The 16,314-nt window shown below is 42.0% G+C and overlaps 1 protein-coding gene across 4 annotated transcripts in view; it reads left to right on the forward strand.

Moving 5' to 3' along the window:
• The window catches only part of CDK15 (cyclin dependent kinase 15), a gene marked incomplete at its 5' end in the record, with an annotated part of 81,203 nt that overhangs the window by 51,392 nt on the left and 13,497 nt on the right, over positions 1-16,314 (forward strand). For all 4 annotated transcript variants that reach the window (XM_084230557.1, XM_084230560.1, XM_084230558.1 and 1 more), the window contains one exon: positions 14,156-14,204. In XM_084230557.1, the coding sequence (XP_084086683.1) occupies positions 14,156-14,204 (49 nt within the window). The remainder of the gene's footprint in view (positions 1-14,155; positions 14,205-16,314) is intronic.

The raw sequence follows: 16,314 nt of genomic DNA on the forward strand, positions 1-16,314 counted from the left end.
GAAGTACTGCAAGTGTTGTCCCTGGGGAAAGTCTCTGAGAAATGGTCCCATGGCTGTGTGTGTGTGTGTGGTTGGGGGGGGGGGGGGTGGGCTCAGATTACCTCATAGTCACTTCCAGAATGTGAAGACAAGGGAGGAGGTAAGCAGTGAGCTTCAGGGTAAAAGACCACAGTGGAGGCTGGAGAACCAGGTGATGGCCATTCCAAAACTATACTCTTGCTGGCAGGATTAAAGGAGAGGTTGGTATGTAGAGATAAGGACAAAATTAGGGTGAATGTGACCCAAGTCACACCTTCCAGTCTTTATCTCCTTGTGTCGTCACATTACTAAAAACAGCTTTTCCCCAAATTGTTATTTGTAACTTGTATAAACTATTCCAGGAAGGGTTTCTTGAAAGGAGACTCTGTAGGAAGATTTAAAAGATTAAAGAGGAAAACAAAAGACATAGAAGGCTAGTTCTTTGTCTTCTTTTCTCCAGCATCTAATACTTTTACTCAGCTATTTACAGAAAAATGACCAGCCTTTGATTATCAAAGATAGAAAGTATGGAGAGGGGGAATTAAAGGAAAGTGGTCAAAAGGTAGAAACTTGCAGTTTGTACAACATGTACAACATGATCGCTGGATGATATATAGGAAAGTTGTCAAGTTAGAGAGTAAATGCTGATAATTCTCATGACAAGGAGAATTTGTTTTTCCTTTTTTCCGTTCCCTTTTTATTGAGTCTGTATGGAAAGATGGCTGTTAGTTGAACCGGTTGTGGTCATCATTTCACAGTACATGTAAGTCAAACCACCGTGCTGTGTTGCCTTAAACATATGCAGTGATGTATATCATTTAGTCCTCAAAATTGGGAGGGAAAACCAACTACATGTAAGGGTCTCTCAGGCACCCTGAGTTGACTGGGCTATGGAAACCCTACAGCACGTCAAAGATGAACTGTAAAGTTAGGTCTGCTTTGTGAAGTCTCATGTGCATTGCTAAATGGCCTTAGGGTGACTTACAAGTAGTTTGCGATTTCTAACTATTTTTGCTACAGTTTAGCACCTGAGAAAAATGCCTCTCCAGCCATAAGGCTTGGGATATTTCCTTTTTTGTTCTGAGGTAGAAAAAAGAACATTGTCTTATGGAGGCCATGGTCCAGCCTGCAATAGGCTCTATCTCCAGTTGCTTTGGTTTCTAGGAGAATTTGTTTCTCTCCTTTTTCCACCTGTCTATACCTCTTCCTACCCATTCTCCTCTCCAGGTGAAAATGGGATCTCTCAGCTTCCTACCATTGCCACAAGCAGAACTTTAGGGTCACAGGTTGGTTGTAGAAAACAATGTGGATGATGTCAACACAAAGCTGCTATGATAACCATGTATGTCCCTCAAACTTCAAACATTTGGGTTTCAGATTGGTTCAGGCAATAAACAGAGATCCTTAATACAGAATGCCTTGATGAGAACAGGAATGATAAAAATGTGGCCAAAATGCCTCCCTAACAAATTCTGTATGAAATAACATAACTGAGTTCCAATAAAACAGCAAGAAATACATTGCATTTTCATTTTGCTGTTGCTGCAAAGTGATGTGCAATTTTTTATTTATGAAGAGAATTCTCCAGGCCCAACATCAATAAGAATCTTACTTTGCATTGTTTTTCTAGTAAAGATTTAACTCAAATTAGTAAAAGTTGTCAAGCTCCTACTACCTATCAGGTGCTGTATTATGTGTTGGGTCTGCACTACATTCTTGAGTCCCTGAGATTGGGTTTGTATTGATTCATCCCCTCTTTCACCAGCTCTTTCTACTGGCACACTCACTTGTGAGCCCCACTCCCAAGGAGCTGGGCAGAATGCAGCGGTGGGCCAGACCGCTTGTGGAAGGGAGTCATAACCATAAGTTACGGCCAAGATGTCTAATCCCATATTTGTAAAACTTAAAGTCCAGCATATTTTGGTCATGGAGTCAGTGCTAGTAATAAAGCAGTCATAAGGACTATATTTTAAAAGGGTCACTCACATTTGTATTCCATGGACATCCCCTTACGTGAATCAAGAAGTCCCTTTGAGCTACCCGCACTCCCACCCTCAACCCTGAGCTGCTGCTGCTTCCACACACATGAACACCAGTGATTAAGGGAATAGGAGAGAGGGTGGGAGCCAGAAAAATGTCACAGAGAGACTGTTAACACCATCCTGGCTGAGATTTCCCTTCCTTTTCTTTTCATTCTAAGCAGTAGTAAGATTCCCTAACTTTGAATTCAGCTGGTATCGGGGTTATGAAGGAGCAGGAGAGCTCAGATCTTGGCAGAACAGGGCCTCCACGGTGGCACAGGGGGTTGAGTGCAGCGCTGTGAAGCTGTCCGCAGCCTCTACAGCACAGGTTCGATTCCCGGCCGGCCAGGGAGAAACCCACATGGTGCGGCAGACCTCTCCTGCCTCACCTGCTGCTCCCCTCAGCTGTGTCTTCGGTCCGTCTGCCTGTTCTGCTCCCCACTCTCTGGCAAATTCTCTTACCCTCCCGTGCCTCTGACCTGTACCCCAGTTCTTGTATAAATAAATAAGTCTGGCCTCCCTGGTGGCGCAGGGGGTTAAGCACCACACTATGAAGCAATCCACAGCCACTGCAGCACAAGTTTCATTCCTGGCCGGCCAGGGAGCAACCCACATGGTGAGGCAGACCTCTCCTGTCTCACCTGCTGCACCCCTTAGCAGTGTATTTCAGTCATTCTGCCTGTTCTGTTCCCCATTCTGTCTCTGGTAAATCCTCTTACCCTCCGCATCTCTCTGGCCTGTACCCCAGGTCTTGTATGCATGAATAAATAAATCTTTAAAAAATAAATAAATAAATCTTAAAAAATATATTTTAAAAAAAGAACTTGACAGAACAATCCAGTGTCCATCACTGTCCACACTGTCATTTCCAAGCTCTGTCTGGACAATATCTGGGAAGACATTTTGTGTTTATACCAGTTTAAAAAAACAAAACAAAACACCTGGTGTTTACCCAGCTGGACAGATTTTTCTGATCAGTTACCTGTTTTCTTGGGGCCCTGATAAGTAGGGTTATAGATTTTCTAGGCATCAAAGTCTTGTGCCTGATTAAATCTGGGCAAGGTAAGAGAGAGATATAATTTTAGAGACAATTGACTTCCTTCCTTCCTTCTTCCTTCCTTCCTTTCCTCCTTCCTTCCTTCCTTTCCTCCTTCCTTCCCATCCTACCTCCCATTTTAAGCAAGCTGACTGAGAGCTCTGTGTCCTCCACTTCAAAGGGCCAGTTGTCTTATTTTGATGTGGGTAGATTGAGAAGTAGGCTTTGAAAAGTAAGAGCTCTTTTTTTTTTTTTTTTTTTTTTTTGTTTAATCTTTTCTCCTGGGATAGCTTTCAGAGCAATATATCCAAGTGTCAGTGAGGAGGTTCTGACGAGCACGGATTCCCAGACTCTCAGCAGGATCATTCTCTAACAGAAATATAAAAGTGAAATATTAAAAACCCTGGAACGTGAACTCCATCTGCAGAGTAGCCAGTGTCTTGCCTGCTTGCACCATGGGAAAAAAAGATCTCCTTGAAAAAAGAGGGAGGAGAAAAAAAGTGCTTTGAGTAAGAGGTTTACAGGTTTAGTAGAGCATAGTAACATCCCCTCAAAGAAGTGGGTGTTGCTCTGTGACCCCCCAAAATGCTCCTTCTTTGACTCAGCCGCCGAACACTAACCCTCCCCCAACAACACACCCCCTTTTCACATGCTAACTGAGGCGCCTGTGATTGGCTGAACAATAAACTGGTCACACTTGCTAAAGGCCTGCCATCTTTCACACAATTAGCTAAGACACATTAATCAAACTGGCGGGGACTGTGCTGGCCTCCTGAAGAGGGGGAGGGGAGAAATTTTGGTGATCCTTAATAAAAGTCCACAAGAAGCAATAATAAAGGACAGCATGCTGAGGAGATTCTACTATCAGAAAGTCTAAAAAGATGAAAGCCCCAACTGATACCCCATCTGGGATATGCTGGGTTTGTGCCATAGAGGATCCCAGAAGCTTAGAGAAATTAGATATTGGGCTTGGCTACAATCTGCTAATATGAGGCAGTCGTGTGAATTTAAAGGGTAGACATTTATGTAAAGTTCCTTTGGCCTTATTAGCATCCCCCCTGTTGTGCCTCAAACCCTTTGGGTCCAACTGAAACCAATAAGGTATAGAAGAAGTATGTTTAGAATCAATTAATACAAAGTATTAACTGCCAATGTGTTGCTCTTAAATTAAGTATTTGGAGAATGTTAAAAATAGTTAACTTTTCAAGGGGAAAAAAGTCAACTTTCATGCTTTCAATAGTAATATTTTCTGACTTTACTTTTCCAATTCCCCTTAAATAGATTTTCCAAGCAAAATACAGAGCTAATAAGAGCATACCTTGGAGACCAGTCTGCAACAGAACCATGTAGGACTTTTAAGAGAATCAACTAAATATTTAGACATTTCTCAGCTAAAGTAAATGGAAGCCTTACTCCTCGGAGGTTGTTCAGTCACCATCTCATTAAATGCAAAGATCCTGTGATAAAGAAAAACTTTTTTTTCTGCCCACATGATTATAGCCCCGTTGTGGTTTTTAATGTGTCATTGATTGTTTCATCCAGCTCCTTTTGCTCCACTGAAAGGGTCTGTCATGGCTCTGTTTGCTTCCTTAAACACGGTTTTTGAAAGCGCTCATGCTGTGTGAGCTCAAATCCTAGCATTAATGTACTGCTGGGTTCATTTCACAACACTCAAAAGCACTGAGTTTAAATCCCTCTCGATTCCATTTGAGGCACCAGAAGACTTTATCCTTCTCCACTAATGGTTCCAAGTTTACATCTAGATACTGGGGGTCAAGGACAGGAGAGGATTTAGAAATAACAGCGCATGACATTAGTCAATGCATTTGCCAAATTGGCAATTAGTTCCTGATGTGCGTGTAAAGCATTTTATTCCTGTCTCTTTGATGCTTGTTCCCATTGAGAAGGGAATAGAGTCCACAGAGGCCTTCAAACTTTTAAAGAAATATGTGCTGAAAATCATGCCTGATTTGTGACATGAGCTCAGCTGCAGGGAAGCATCCGGGATTATCCTGGTTCTTTCAGCCCCAGGAAAGAATACTAACATGGAAAGATTTCCACTGGAGGAACGTAGTGGAAATCAAAAGGCAGGAAAGCGGTACTAAAAGCCCTGCAGGGACCCAGAATCAGATGTACTATAAACGATAGTCGAATGGATCCTGCTGATGCCCAGTTATTTTCAGCACTCCTGTTTTTTCAACTTTTGACCACCAGGTGGAAGCAAGAAATAACGGGGATAGAAAACTGACACCAGACCTCACTTTATTACAGCAATTTAGCCATAGTCTTGGAAGGTTTTATCTTGATCTGAAATCCAGTGCAAGAATTCACTTCATCTGACACCACTATGGGACAGATGATGATTAAAATCTGAAATGATCCTTGTCCCTATTGGGTAGATGTAGAATTCCCATGCTTTGTGCTTTAAGCTTCTGAGCACGTGTTTGTGTGTTTGCTGTGAACACACTGTAAGATCTATATCAGTATCTGCTCAGTCTCATGACCTATTAACTGAAGGAGTTATTCAGTAGGCTGAACCAAGGAGAGAGATAGTGATCTGAGAGTTTTGACTATGGGCATCAACTCTTCCATGGAATGGCAGCTCCAAGCTCCTCCTTGTCTACCTGGAGGCACTTGAGAAAGTTACTTATTTCCTTGTTCCCTGACCTGCAAAATGGGAGAAATCCTATCATGCTAAGTGTCCCTTTTGTTCCACGCACAAGACAGCATATTGCCAATCCTTACTACTGCCTGCCAGAGTCCATTTTACACTGATGGAAAAAAGAGGTTTTCTAACAGGTCCACACATAGGCATTTTCTAGATTGGAGATGGGTCAATCCATATAGCTAACCCTTGATCACCTTCTGTTAACTGTGCTGAGTTCCTCTGTCTCATATTGCAGAGTTGTTCTGAGAAATAAATGAAATTATTGGATTGCATCTGCCATGGTACCTAATGTTTTGAGATAGGATTATAACATCTTGTTAGTTGTATGTATACAACATAAAGATTTGATGGATATATGTATTATGAAGTGATTACCACAATTAGTCTGGTTAACTCCATCATCACATAAAGTACCTAACTTTTAGTACCAACAAAAGTTAGTTCCCACTCTATTTTATCTACATGCTACATAAGAGCAGCTAATTGTAGGCAGCATTAGTGTTATCATTATTTGCTTCACCCAAAGCACAGTATAGGGAAAAGGGTGCTAAGGATTTTTACAAGGCAAACCTGACCACTTCTAGTATGTCTGGTATCTTATATGTGCCCCCAAACTGGCACGTAATAGTCAGCAAATATTTGTTAAATGAAATCAATGATCAGGAGTTAGAGAAATCTGGGTTCTAGTTCCAGTTGCATCATCTAGGACTTGAATAATTCTTATTCTGACTGCTTTCACAAGAAAGTTCATATGCTATTATTCACCTTGTTCCTGGTAATCATCCCTGTTTATTGAGCACTAACAGTGATTTTACATGTATTTTACATACATTATTGTACTTTGATTCACAAAAACCCTGTCAGATCAAGGCAATGTTGTCATCCCTGCTTTATAGATGAGAGCTGAGTATAGGAAGGTATGTCTTTCCTAGAGTCTCCTCGTCATTAAGTGACCCAGAATAACAAGACATATTGGACTCCAAGGTGGTGCTCCTCACAGTGTTCCACATTACCTCCCAAATATCAACAGACAAATAGAATGATCTGGCAATAAAACAATGCTCTGAACTAGAGATGAACTAATATCACTTTTCCAAGTTTGTTTCCAGGTGATTATGTCCTCTGTCCAGACTTGTTTTTAGAATCTATGAGCTTAATGGCATCCTTCTGGAATGTAAAGTGAGTGGACTCCCTACCCTTGGACTCCAGCAGCCCTCACTCACTCCAGCTAATGAAGCCACCAGTGTCAGGGACTGTACAAATCTTTATCAGGCTCGTTATTGTTGGACTAATGCAGGGCTGCCGAAGCTCCTGGGGAGTTACTATTAACATCTTTATTAACCCGTCCCCCAAATCAGTCAATGAATTTCATTTAGATACACAGGCCACTTTGATCTTCATTAATAGTTTCTTCTGGTTTCTACAGTTACTTTTAGTTTTCTCACTCTAATTATTTGATGGCAGTTATTAGTTTTTATGGCGGGAGACTACGCGACCTTAAAGAAGTTACAATTAGGAAAGATTGCAAATGAGTGAAAGCAGGTTTAAAAAAAAATAATTTTAAGTAAAACCCTGCTATGTTCCTTCCCAGTTCAAGAGAAAGGGCCTTAAGGTTCCACATATCACGATACTTCCTCAAATCAGAAGCTCCTGCTCCACTCATGGCCAGTGGCTTGTCTCATCAATCTCTACAGAGCAGGAAACATGAGTGGGCTCTCTTAAGTTACATTTACACTTTAAAAATAAGGTTTAGTAAATTTTATTTCATTTTAATTTTGCATCCACATATCAATTTTACTTTCACTCAACAAATATTTATTGACTGCTAGGGACTGAGTCAAAAATAAATAAGACATTGATATCTGCCTCAAGGCATATAGTTTAGAGGAGGAAGCAAATGAATAATACAACATGCATATTATTATTTCAGCATCCCCTGGGGACCTGTAGGGACACTAGGAAAAAGGCCCCTTTCATTTGTCTGAGGGATTTATGGTACTATCTGAGAGAAAGAGACACAAACTGGGTTTCAAAGATGACTAAGTGGACCTAGTCACCCATTTTAGGTGAGTAAGAGGGGAAGGACATTTGAGACAAAGGAACTTTGCACAGAGGAACAGGAAAGTAGGTTTATTTGGTAATATACCAAGCAGGTCAATTGCTCAGGGAAGCAAGAATGTTGGCTTGTGGTGGGCCATTGCTGGAATTTAATCTGGAGGAGTAAATGGGACCCAGACTGGAAAGTGCTTTGTCATTAGCCTAAGAATTTGGACTTTAACCAATAAGCAAAGAGAAGGCATTGGATGATTTTTAGCAGAGAAGTGATATGGCAGTGTTTAAACTTAAAAAAAAAAAATGTTTGGAAAACTACATATGAAATTGCATTGGTGGTGGTGAAAACTAGAAACGATTTAGCAACACTCTAGTCTTCTCAATTCTAGAAAAAACAAATAGGAAGTCACAGCTTGAGCAGTGGCAGTGGATAAGGAATGGCGGGACAAATACAAAAAGCATCTAGGAGGTAGCATCAAAGAGAGACTGTAACTCAGTGGATTTAAGTTGTGAAGAAGAAACTTATCTCCAGTAGGTGAGAGAATGATAGCACCGTTCACTGGCACAGGCAATAAAAGGGGGGAAGGAACAGATTGGTGAGGAAAGCTGTAGTACTAGGCTTGAACAATTTGAGGTTTGTGATTTCCTTGGGAGATCCCAAATGGAGATATAAAAAATGGAGATATACCAAAAAAAAAAAATGGAAATAGAAGCCTGTGATTACACGAGTCCAATCTAGAAATACAAAATTGGAAGAAGTCATCTGCTTCTGGTGGTTTGTAAAATTCCAAGTGTGTAGAGAAATAAAAGGGCATGTGGAACCCTCAGTCCTGAAAATATCGAAGGTTCAGGAAAGGGTGAGGGGTCTTTGGAAGCAGAGAATTTACAGTCAGAAAGGCTGGAGATGACTAGGAGATAATAGTCATCATAATGCCATAGAAGTCATTTGATCAGAAGCAAGCCGGGGGAGACCAAGCTCCAGGTATGTGCACTCCTAGTTCTGAACACCTGGCTGCAGGTGGTGTCCCTTCAGCACTTACTGAGACTGCAGGGCAGCAGTAAATGTTTACTGATGTATCATGAAATACTATATACTCCAAACAGCGTGATCATGCCACAGCTCAAACTTCACTTGTAGGTGTGGGCAGACATTAAACATGGCACTGCCCCCAGGATTATGCCCATTCCCTCCACCTTCTCCATCCACCCACCGGGAGCAGGACCTGATCTCCCCTTCCAATGCAAAGTCCATTTCCTTAAGAACAGGCTTCAGATGATGGGATATTTTCTTAGAATTCATAGGTTTCAATGCAGAGTTAGAAAAATGACAAGTCACAAATACGAGGTAGAGTTCAGGCTCAAATGCCAAGGAGCACCCTTGGTAAGAACACTAGCTTTCAGCATCCTGATGATGATGCCCAAACAGGATCCTACAACCTACTTGGAAAAGCCCTAAAAGAGCCAAGCTTGGACTCCTTGAGCCAAAGACTAATGAAGCTTTAAGCCAACTAGCCACCTGAGGGAGAGAGAAGCAAGTTGCTGTGAAGGCCTTTGTTGTGCAAACAAGCACCAGGCAGGTTCACTATCATTCAGGCAGATTGATGAAGGAGAGTTCTGGAGCCCTCGGTGGATTTTACAGGTCTCAGGGAACCAGGTACACAAGCATAGCAGGCAGAGAGGCAAGCATGGGCCAGGTAGGAGGGTGAGGGGCTGGGAGGTTGGGAGGCAGGCAGCTGAGACCCCACCAAAACCCCATGAATCTCTGTGCTCTTTCTCTGGGTCTCTCTGGCATCATCTCATGGTCTTGCCTCTTCTATAGTCATACTGCTCATCCTCTCGCAGCTATTGTCCATCTGAGTGATGCCACCCTTACAGCCCTGGCCTCTAGTCTCAGGTGTGCACGCTTACACATGCCCACACCCACAATCAGGCATGAGTGCCCCGCACCCATGCTCCCAAGCGCCTTTTGCATTACCACCATCAGGGCTGCAGGTGATAGCGACAGAGGCTAGTGGCATAAAGAACTTGATTAAATCATTTACCCATCAGCCTGAGTATGTGTATTTGGGTGGAGATGAAGCGCGACAGATTTTTGCAATGCAGTTTTAAAGTTACTGCTTGAGATAGTGGAACAGGGCTAACAACATTATCAACTATTTAAATATATGGTATCTCAAGAATGTATTGTGTTCAGGAAATTCCAAAGGAGTAGTTCAGTAGACTGCACTATGAGATAACCTTAGGGTGAGTGTGGCAACACTCTAGTAACTAGAAAATGTTTTACCTTGAGCTTAGGCTCAGAAAGTGCCTGGTTTTATCAAACCACCAACAACTCTTATAGACTAATGTTACCATACTTGAATCAGCTATGAAATGAGCATTTTCATTATTTATTTGACTATGGTTAGCGATAGTTCTTCCCTGTTTTTTAACTTTAGTCCATTTAGTTGGGAAATTAAAATGATCAGCTTTTCTACTTGCCTTTTGCAACTTACTTTGCTTCTCCTATGTCAGATTACAGTTGAACTCAAATGAGAACTTCTAAAATGAGAACAGCAGAAAGGAAATGGAGAAAAATATTCCATCATCTTTGGAAGGAGAAGGGCAATGAGCTACTTCTAGACCTATTATTTTTAGAGATATTTGCAGCAAAAGAAACGGACTCTCAAAATGGTTCTGTGTAAATGCCTGTTTGTGGGCCCTTCTTTCATTGATCTCTAAGAGTTTAACTACGGGAAAAATCAATGGAAGAGAGATAAGGTCCTTCAGCACCAGGTTATCTCTGTAAGAGTAGGACAGGGAGCGGGGAGGTCACAAAAAGGCCCTGGGCTTTGGCTCTACTATAGAAAAGCAATGTGATGGATCGTGGACACATCGATCCTTCTCTCTCAGCTAACATAACTGCAACATCGATGTGGGAGGAGAGATAGGCACAGTGTAGGTAAGATGTGGGACCACAAGGGACTACAAGGTGACTACAGAAGAGGCAAGACCATGAGATGATCACCTTTTACTGATAGAATTTATGAGAACTGATCTTTCCCTTGTCATGCTTCCATTTTCACATCCTGGAAAAACATATTAAGTATGCGTCAGACACTATGTTTTGCAATTTTTATATCCATTGATTAATTGAATTCTCACAATAAGCTCACTTGAGGAAATGAGCCTGAGACTAGCGTGTGGAAGTAGCTGGTGAGTGGTAGACCTGCCTGTTTTGCTAGACCAGGGTCCTCTGCCTCGTTCAGTGCCACACTAGAAACATCTGGAGACTATTAAAGTCAGTAATAACACAACAGACTCCCCGGGCTCATTGAATCAGACTCCAGGGGGGTGGAGCCACGGCTTCCTTTTTCAAAACTGTCCCACATGATGTTCATGTGCAGCTTGGCTTGAGAACCACCATGTTAGACCAAGCTACCCCTCCACAATGATGGGTAAAGCAAGAAGAGAAAAAGGAGTAAGACTGACATTTATTGAGCCCCTACACATGCCAAGTGCTCAATCTTATCTAATCCTTTCAGTTAACTGGAAATTTATTCCCATTTTACAGATTTGGGGACTTCTAAATTGACTTAACCAGAGAGGTTAAGTAATTTCCCTCCACATCCCAGAACTCATAAATGGCACAAAGGACATCCCAGAACTCATAAGTGGCAAATGGACATTTTGTGTTCACGTTACTACACCAACAACTAAGAGACAGGCCTCTGGCCCACGCTGAGGACTCAAACTCAAGTCAGGCTGGTAAGAAGTGCAGCTTGGAACAAGTTAGAATTTCAGCAGAGTGAGAAAGCAAGTCATCGAAGGCTTTCAAGGGGAAAAATGAGGCAGGAAGAACTGAGAGAAAAGAAGAGAGAGAAAAGCAGTGTTCATCAAGCAAGAGAGAGAGGTAGAAAGGGGCAAAATTGAGGACACACTTGTATTATACTTACTATCCTAACTCTCACGCCAACTCTGTGTAGAGGGAACCAGGTATTCCCTGTCTGTGCATGAGAAAACGGAGACCCAGAGAGTTTAAGTTGCTCCCTTTGGTGGCACAGCTGGGAAGTGGCTTTGTGTGGGTTCAGAACTCTCCTAACCACACACCTTTGACACTGCCCATCACTTTTCAAAGGAAAGAGAAGCAAATAGGGGTTTGTTTTTGTTTTTATTTTTTGCTCCAAGGCAGGCACTTCACATACATTATCTCAGTGAATCAAAAGATTCAATGAGTCACTTTGTCTTTGTGAGACAAGTATGAATTCTAACTTGAGTTAGGGAAACAGGTTGTCCTCAGTTAAGATGTCTTGCCCAAGGTCAGAGAACCCGAAGCAGCAGACTGAGCCCTAGGTTCAGTGCTCAAACCCTAATTCAGCTACTTCCACACCCATGTTCCACAAGAACAACACTGAACTGAGAAATATTATCAATATACTGAAGACCAAAAACAAACAAACAAAAAAAAACAAAAACAGCCCAACACATAGAGCTTAAAGAACAGAAAAATAACATGGAAGAGACTTGAGTGGATTTTGTTGTGTTGATTGGCAATCGGAATAGGACTGAATGAGCAAACATTTTAACTTTGGGTAGGAAAGAACCATAAATAGGCAGCAGAAAATGGTTCAGAAATACACATACTAAACAAATGCCAGATATTCTTATCTTTACCGGTTATTTGAATTTAGGCCCAATCATCTGAGCAGAGAGTAAATAATCTGCATATACAATCACTTCCCTTAGTGCCCACCTAGGACTATAGAACACCAGCAGAGTGATTCACATCTGATTGCATCTGACCTTGAAAACAACTTAAATCGCTTTCTTTTGATAACTCCTTTTACTCTACAACCCGTAGCACCGTAAATTCCATTTTTTATTGAACTTACTTTTGAAGTTATAAAACAATGTGCTCTTTATTAAAGAAAATACAGTTAAGAAAATAAGCATAGAAGTGAAAAGGGTAAGCCCCTGTAACCACTCTCAATATCTGGCAGGTGGTCTTCTAGGTCTCGATATTCACATACAGACACATAGGTCAGTATTGTTAAAATCATTTTTTGAGCAGCTATGATTAAATTTTTTGTTGGATAGACAGTCTTGGCGTATTCCATTCCTACAGGAGTTGGAAGAAATCTTCTAAAACCAAAACAATTACATTTCCAGCCCCAGAATAGTATGAGGTAGAAACATTTTAAACGAGAGTTGAAATACTCTTTTCTCAATTTTGAGTGGGAAATAGAGGAATTGGATACGGAGTGTCAGCTTATATATATCCTCTGCAGCTCCTCTGATGGCCCTTACCCAGAGGAAGCATTCAGTTAATACTTCATGAATGAATGAGAGAAGTGTCTCCGATTCTGGTGGTTATATTTTGGGTTAAGCAGTATCATTACCAAGAATAACAGAAACATGTGTATATGTGTAGTAAATGTTATCAATGTTATAAAGTGTTCCAAAGAAAATTACAAATTTTATTATCTTACATTTTGAATACAGTTTGGATTCTTGAAGCCAGGATTTGCTTCCATTTTTACCACAAGTGACATATAAAATCAGCCCTGTTACTTTTAACCACTTTTGAGACTCTGAGACGGCTCCCTCGTTTGTCATGTGACTTTTCATGCATGTGTGCTTTGTTCTCTCAAATGAATTGTAAGCTCGGCCAGGGTGGGGAGGTTTCTTTTGATTTCTTTTGTGTTCTCCCCAGCCCTTAGTACATGCTCTGCACACAGATGTTAAATAAATGTTTGTTGACTTTACTGAATATTGTGACTGTATTAGTTTGCTGGGGCTGTCATAACAAAGTACCACACACTGGGTGGCTTAAAGCACAGAAATTTATTGTCTCACAGTTCTGGAGGCTAGCTCTGACACTGAGGTGCTGGCAAGATGGCTTCTTTCTGAGGGTTCTGGAGGAAGGACCTGCCACAGGCCTCTCTCCTTGGCCTGTGGATGGCTGCCTTCCCCTTGTGTCTCTTCATGGCCTCTTCCCTGGGTATATCTAGCTCCATGTCCAAATCTTCCCTTTTTATGAGGGCACCAGTCATATTGCACTAGGCCCACACTAAAGGCCTCATCTTAACAGTGTGTCTGCAACAGCCCTATTTCCAAATAATGTTGCATTCTGAGGTACTTGAGTTAGGACTTCAATGTGTGAATTTATGGGGACACAATTTAACCCATAAGAGTGACCTTCCATAAAATCATAAAAATTCGGAGAGCTTAGAAATATAGTTTGCTTACCTGATACCTTAATCTTCTCTTGCCCAAAGCCAAGAAGAGCATTTAGAATTTTACTAATACTTTTGGCCACAAGATTTTAAGATTTTTTTTGTTTTGTTTTGTTTTTTTGACATTTCTGTGCATGCTTTCCAGAATGGTTTCTACTGCCTAAACCTCAAAGCCTTCAGAATGTCTGGAACAGGTAAGTGCCCCACCTTGCAAAGTTTATCTTTCAGCAGGGATGGAGGATCACTCTCCTAGACTTCAGTCCACTGCACATTAGCCCCTGGAAGATGCATCTGAGAGAGCCAGTCACCTGTGCATCTGTTAGTTTTTCTCTATGAACCATTTTACTTTCAGTGAGTTTGGTCATTAAAATTGTTTTGTGCCCCCTCAACCATGCCCGAGGCCCTGAGAACGAGGGAGTGTTGGCCTGCAAGAAAACCTAGTGGGTTTATTATTCTCTGACACAGAGAAACCAAATAACATCATTGAGTGGCTATTGGAGTGGGGGCAGCTTGATTCATGGAGGTCATGCTTTCCCAGGCCCTCTCTACGCAGTCTCTTCTCAGACCAGGGCAGACTTTTATTACTAGCTTTCAACAAATCCCTAGTTTCTTTTGCAAAGTAAAACAGATAATAGAGACATTCCGGGAATGGTTAGCTAACTAAGCCGTGCCAGGCAACCTCAGGGCTAAGAAGAACTCAGTGTTTTCGGACAATGACCAATTACAATAACCAGTATTATTTGATCTGAGAGTAATTAGCTGAGGCTCTGTTCTTTTTGCTTCAGTGAGGAGGCAAAAAGGGCAGTGAGGAAAACATCAGAGACAGGGGAAACGAGCTCAAATGTCAAAGAAAAACACACTCTCGCAGGTGGGGAGAAGGGAAAGAGTTTCACCCGCCAAGATCCTAACTGAACATTTGATCCTTGTTCTTCCCTGAAAATGTGGTAGAGTTTAACCTAACCAAATTTTGTTTGATTTCCACACACTTACTGTTCATATGCTTTAAAAAGCCTCTCTTCCATGTGGACTGCGTACCAGAGTACAAAGAGTAAAATAGGTCGGAACACAAAGCTGCGAACTACCGGAGGATCTTTCACTGGGAGGGACGGGTCTCCCCGGGATATCTGCACACTCCGCTCTTATTTTCAAACGCCCTGTATCACCTGAAACTCCCCGTTGTTTTGGAGACAGGTTCCAGGGCACTGCTATTTATCATTTTGTTCAAGATGAGCACTCTTGCTCCCGCCAGCATAGTCAGGCTCCTCTACCTAGAGATACTTGGATTTCAGCGCTGCCCTATGGCTTTCTTTCATTCCATCGCTGACGTCCAAATTAAATGGTAACTCCAAACCTGCAGACCACCTTGGTCCTCTGTGCTGCTGCTGTTGGCACTTGTCACATGGCAGAAGAAAGTGACACCAACCTCCTGCTATTGTCCTACCCGCCCTTCCTCCTTCGAGCTGAGCGATATTTTAGATTTGTTTTGGCTTGAAGACCACTTTGGCTTTTCTGGCCACACAATACTCACTGCCTCTGCCCATTGCCTTGCTCCCAGCAATACGTTGGCTCAGATTTCTAGCTTCTCTCTGCTCAGACCATCAGAGCAAGGAGTCAGTAGCTGCTTGCCAGTAGCTACTCGCCACATGTGCCCATTTAAGTTTAAATTAATCAAAATCAAATGTAAAATTCAATTGCCTAGTTCCACTAGTTGCATTTCAGGACTCAATAGCCATGTGGCACTAGTGGCTATCACGTTGAGCAGCTGAGAGATGGAATATTTCCATCACCACGGAAAGTTCTACTGGATAGCTCTGGCCCAGATAGTCACAGGAGCAAGTTCCTGGCTCTGGGGAGGGCTTTGTCCTTGAAAAAGGACTGACGTTAGCTGGGATGTTTGCTGTGCGCCTAGCTGCATATATGATTCCATTTAAGCCTCACAAATATCATTCCCATTTCAAAGAAGAGAAAACAGAGGCTCAAAGAAGTCAAGTAACTTGACCAAAGTCATCAAGCTAAGTAAGTGGTGGAGCTTACCAGACTTGGTATACAGATCTCTGTGGTTTTGTCAGTTGAGTCAAGTCGCTGAGCTTTCTACACTGGTTCTTCTACACGATGTCTGCAGAGGTACGGAGGGCTGTGCTCAGGCTGTAAATGCACCTCAGGGCCTTCCCTGGGGTTTGATGGTAACCTGATTCACATGGGCCCAATAAGGTCACACTCACATTTTAGATTGGTGGGAAAATTATAGAACCGTGTCTCATGTTATTTCATCCTATTTTTGAATATACTATCAGGTCTGCTTTA

Source organism: Talpa europaea, assembly GCF_964194135.1.
Source record: "Talpa europaea genome assembly, chromosome: 1".
NCBI classification, from domain to species: Eukaryota; Metazoa; Chordata; class Mammalia; order Eulipotyphla; family Talpidae; genus Talpa; species Talpa europaea.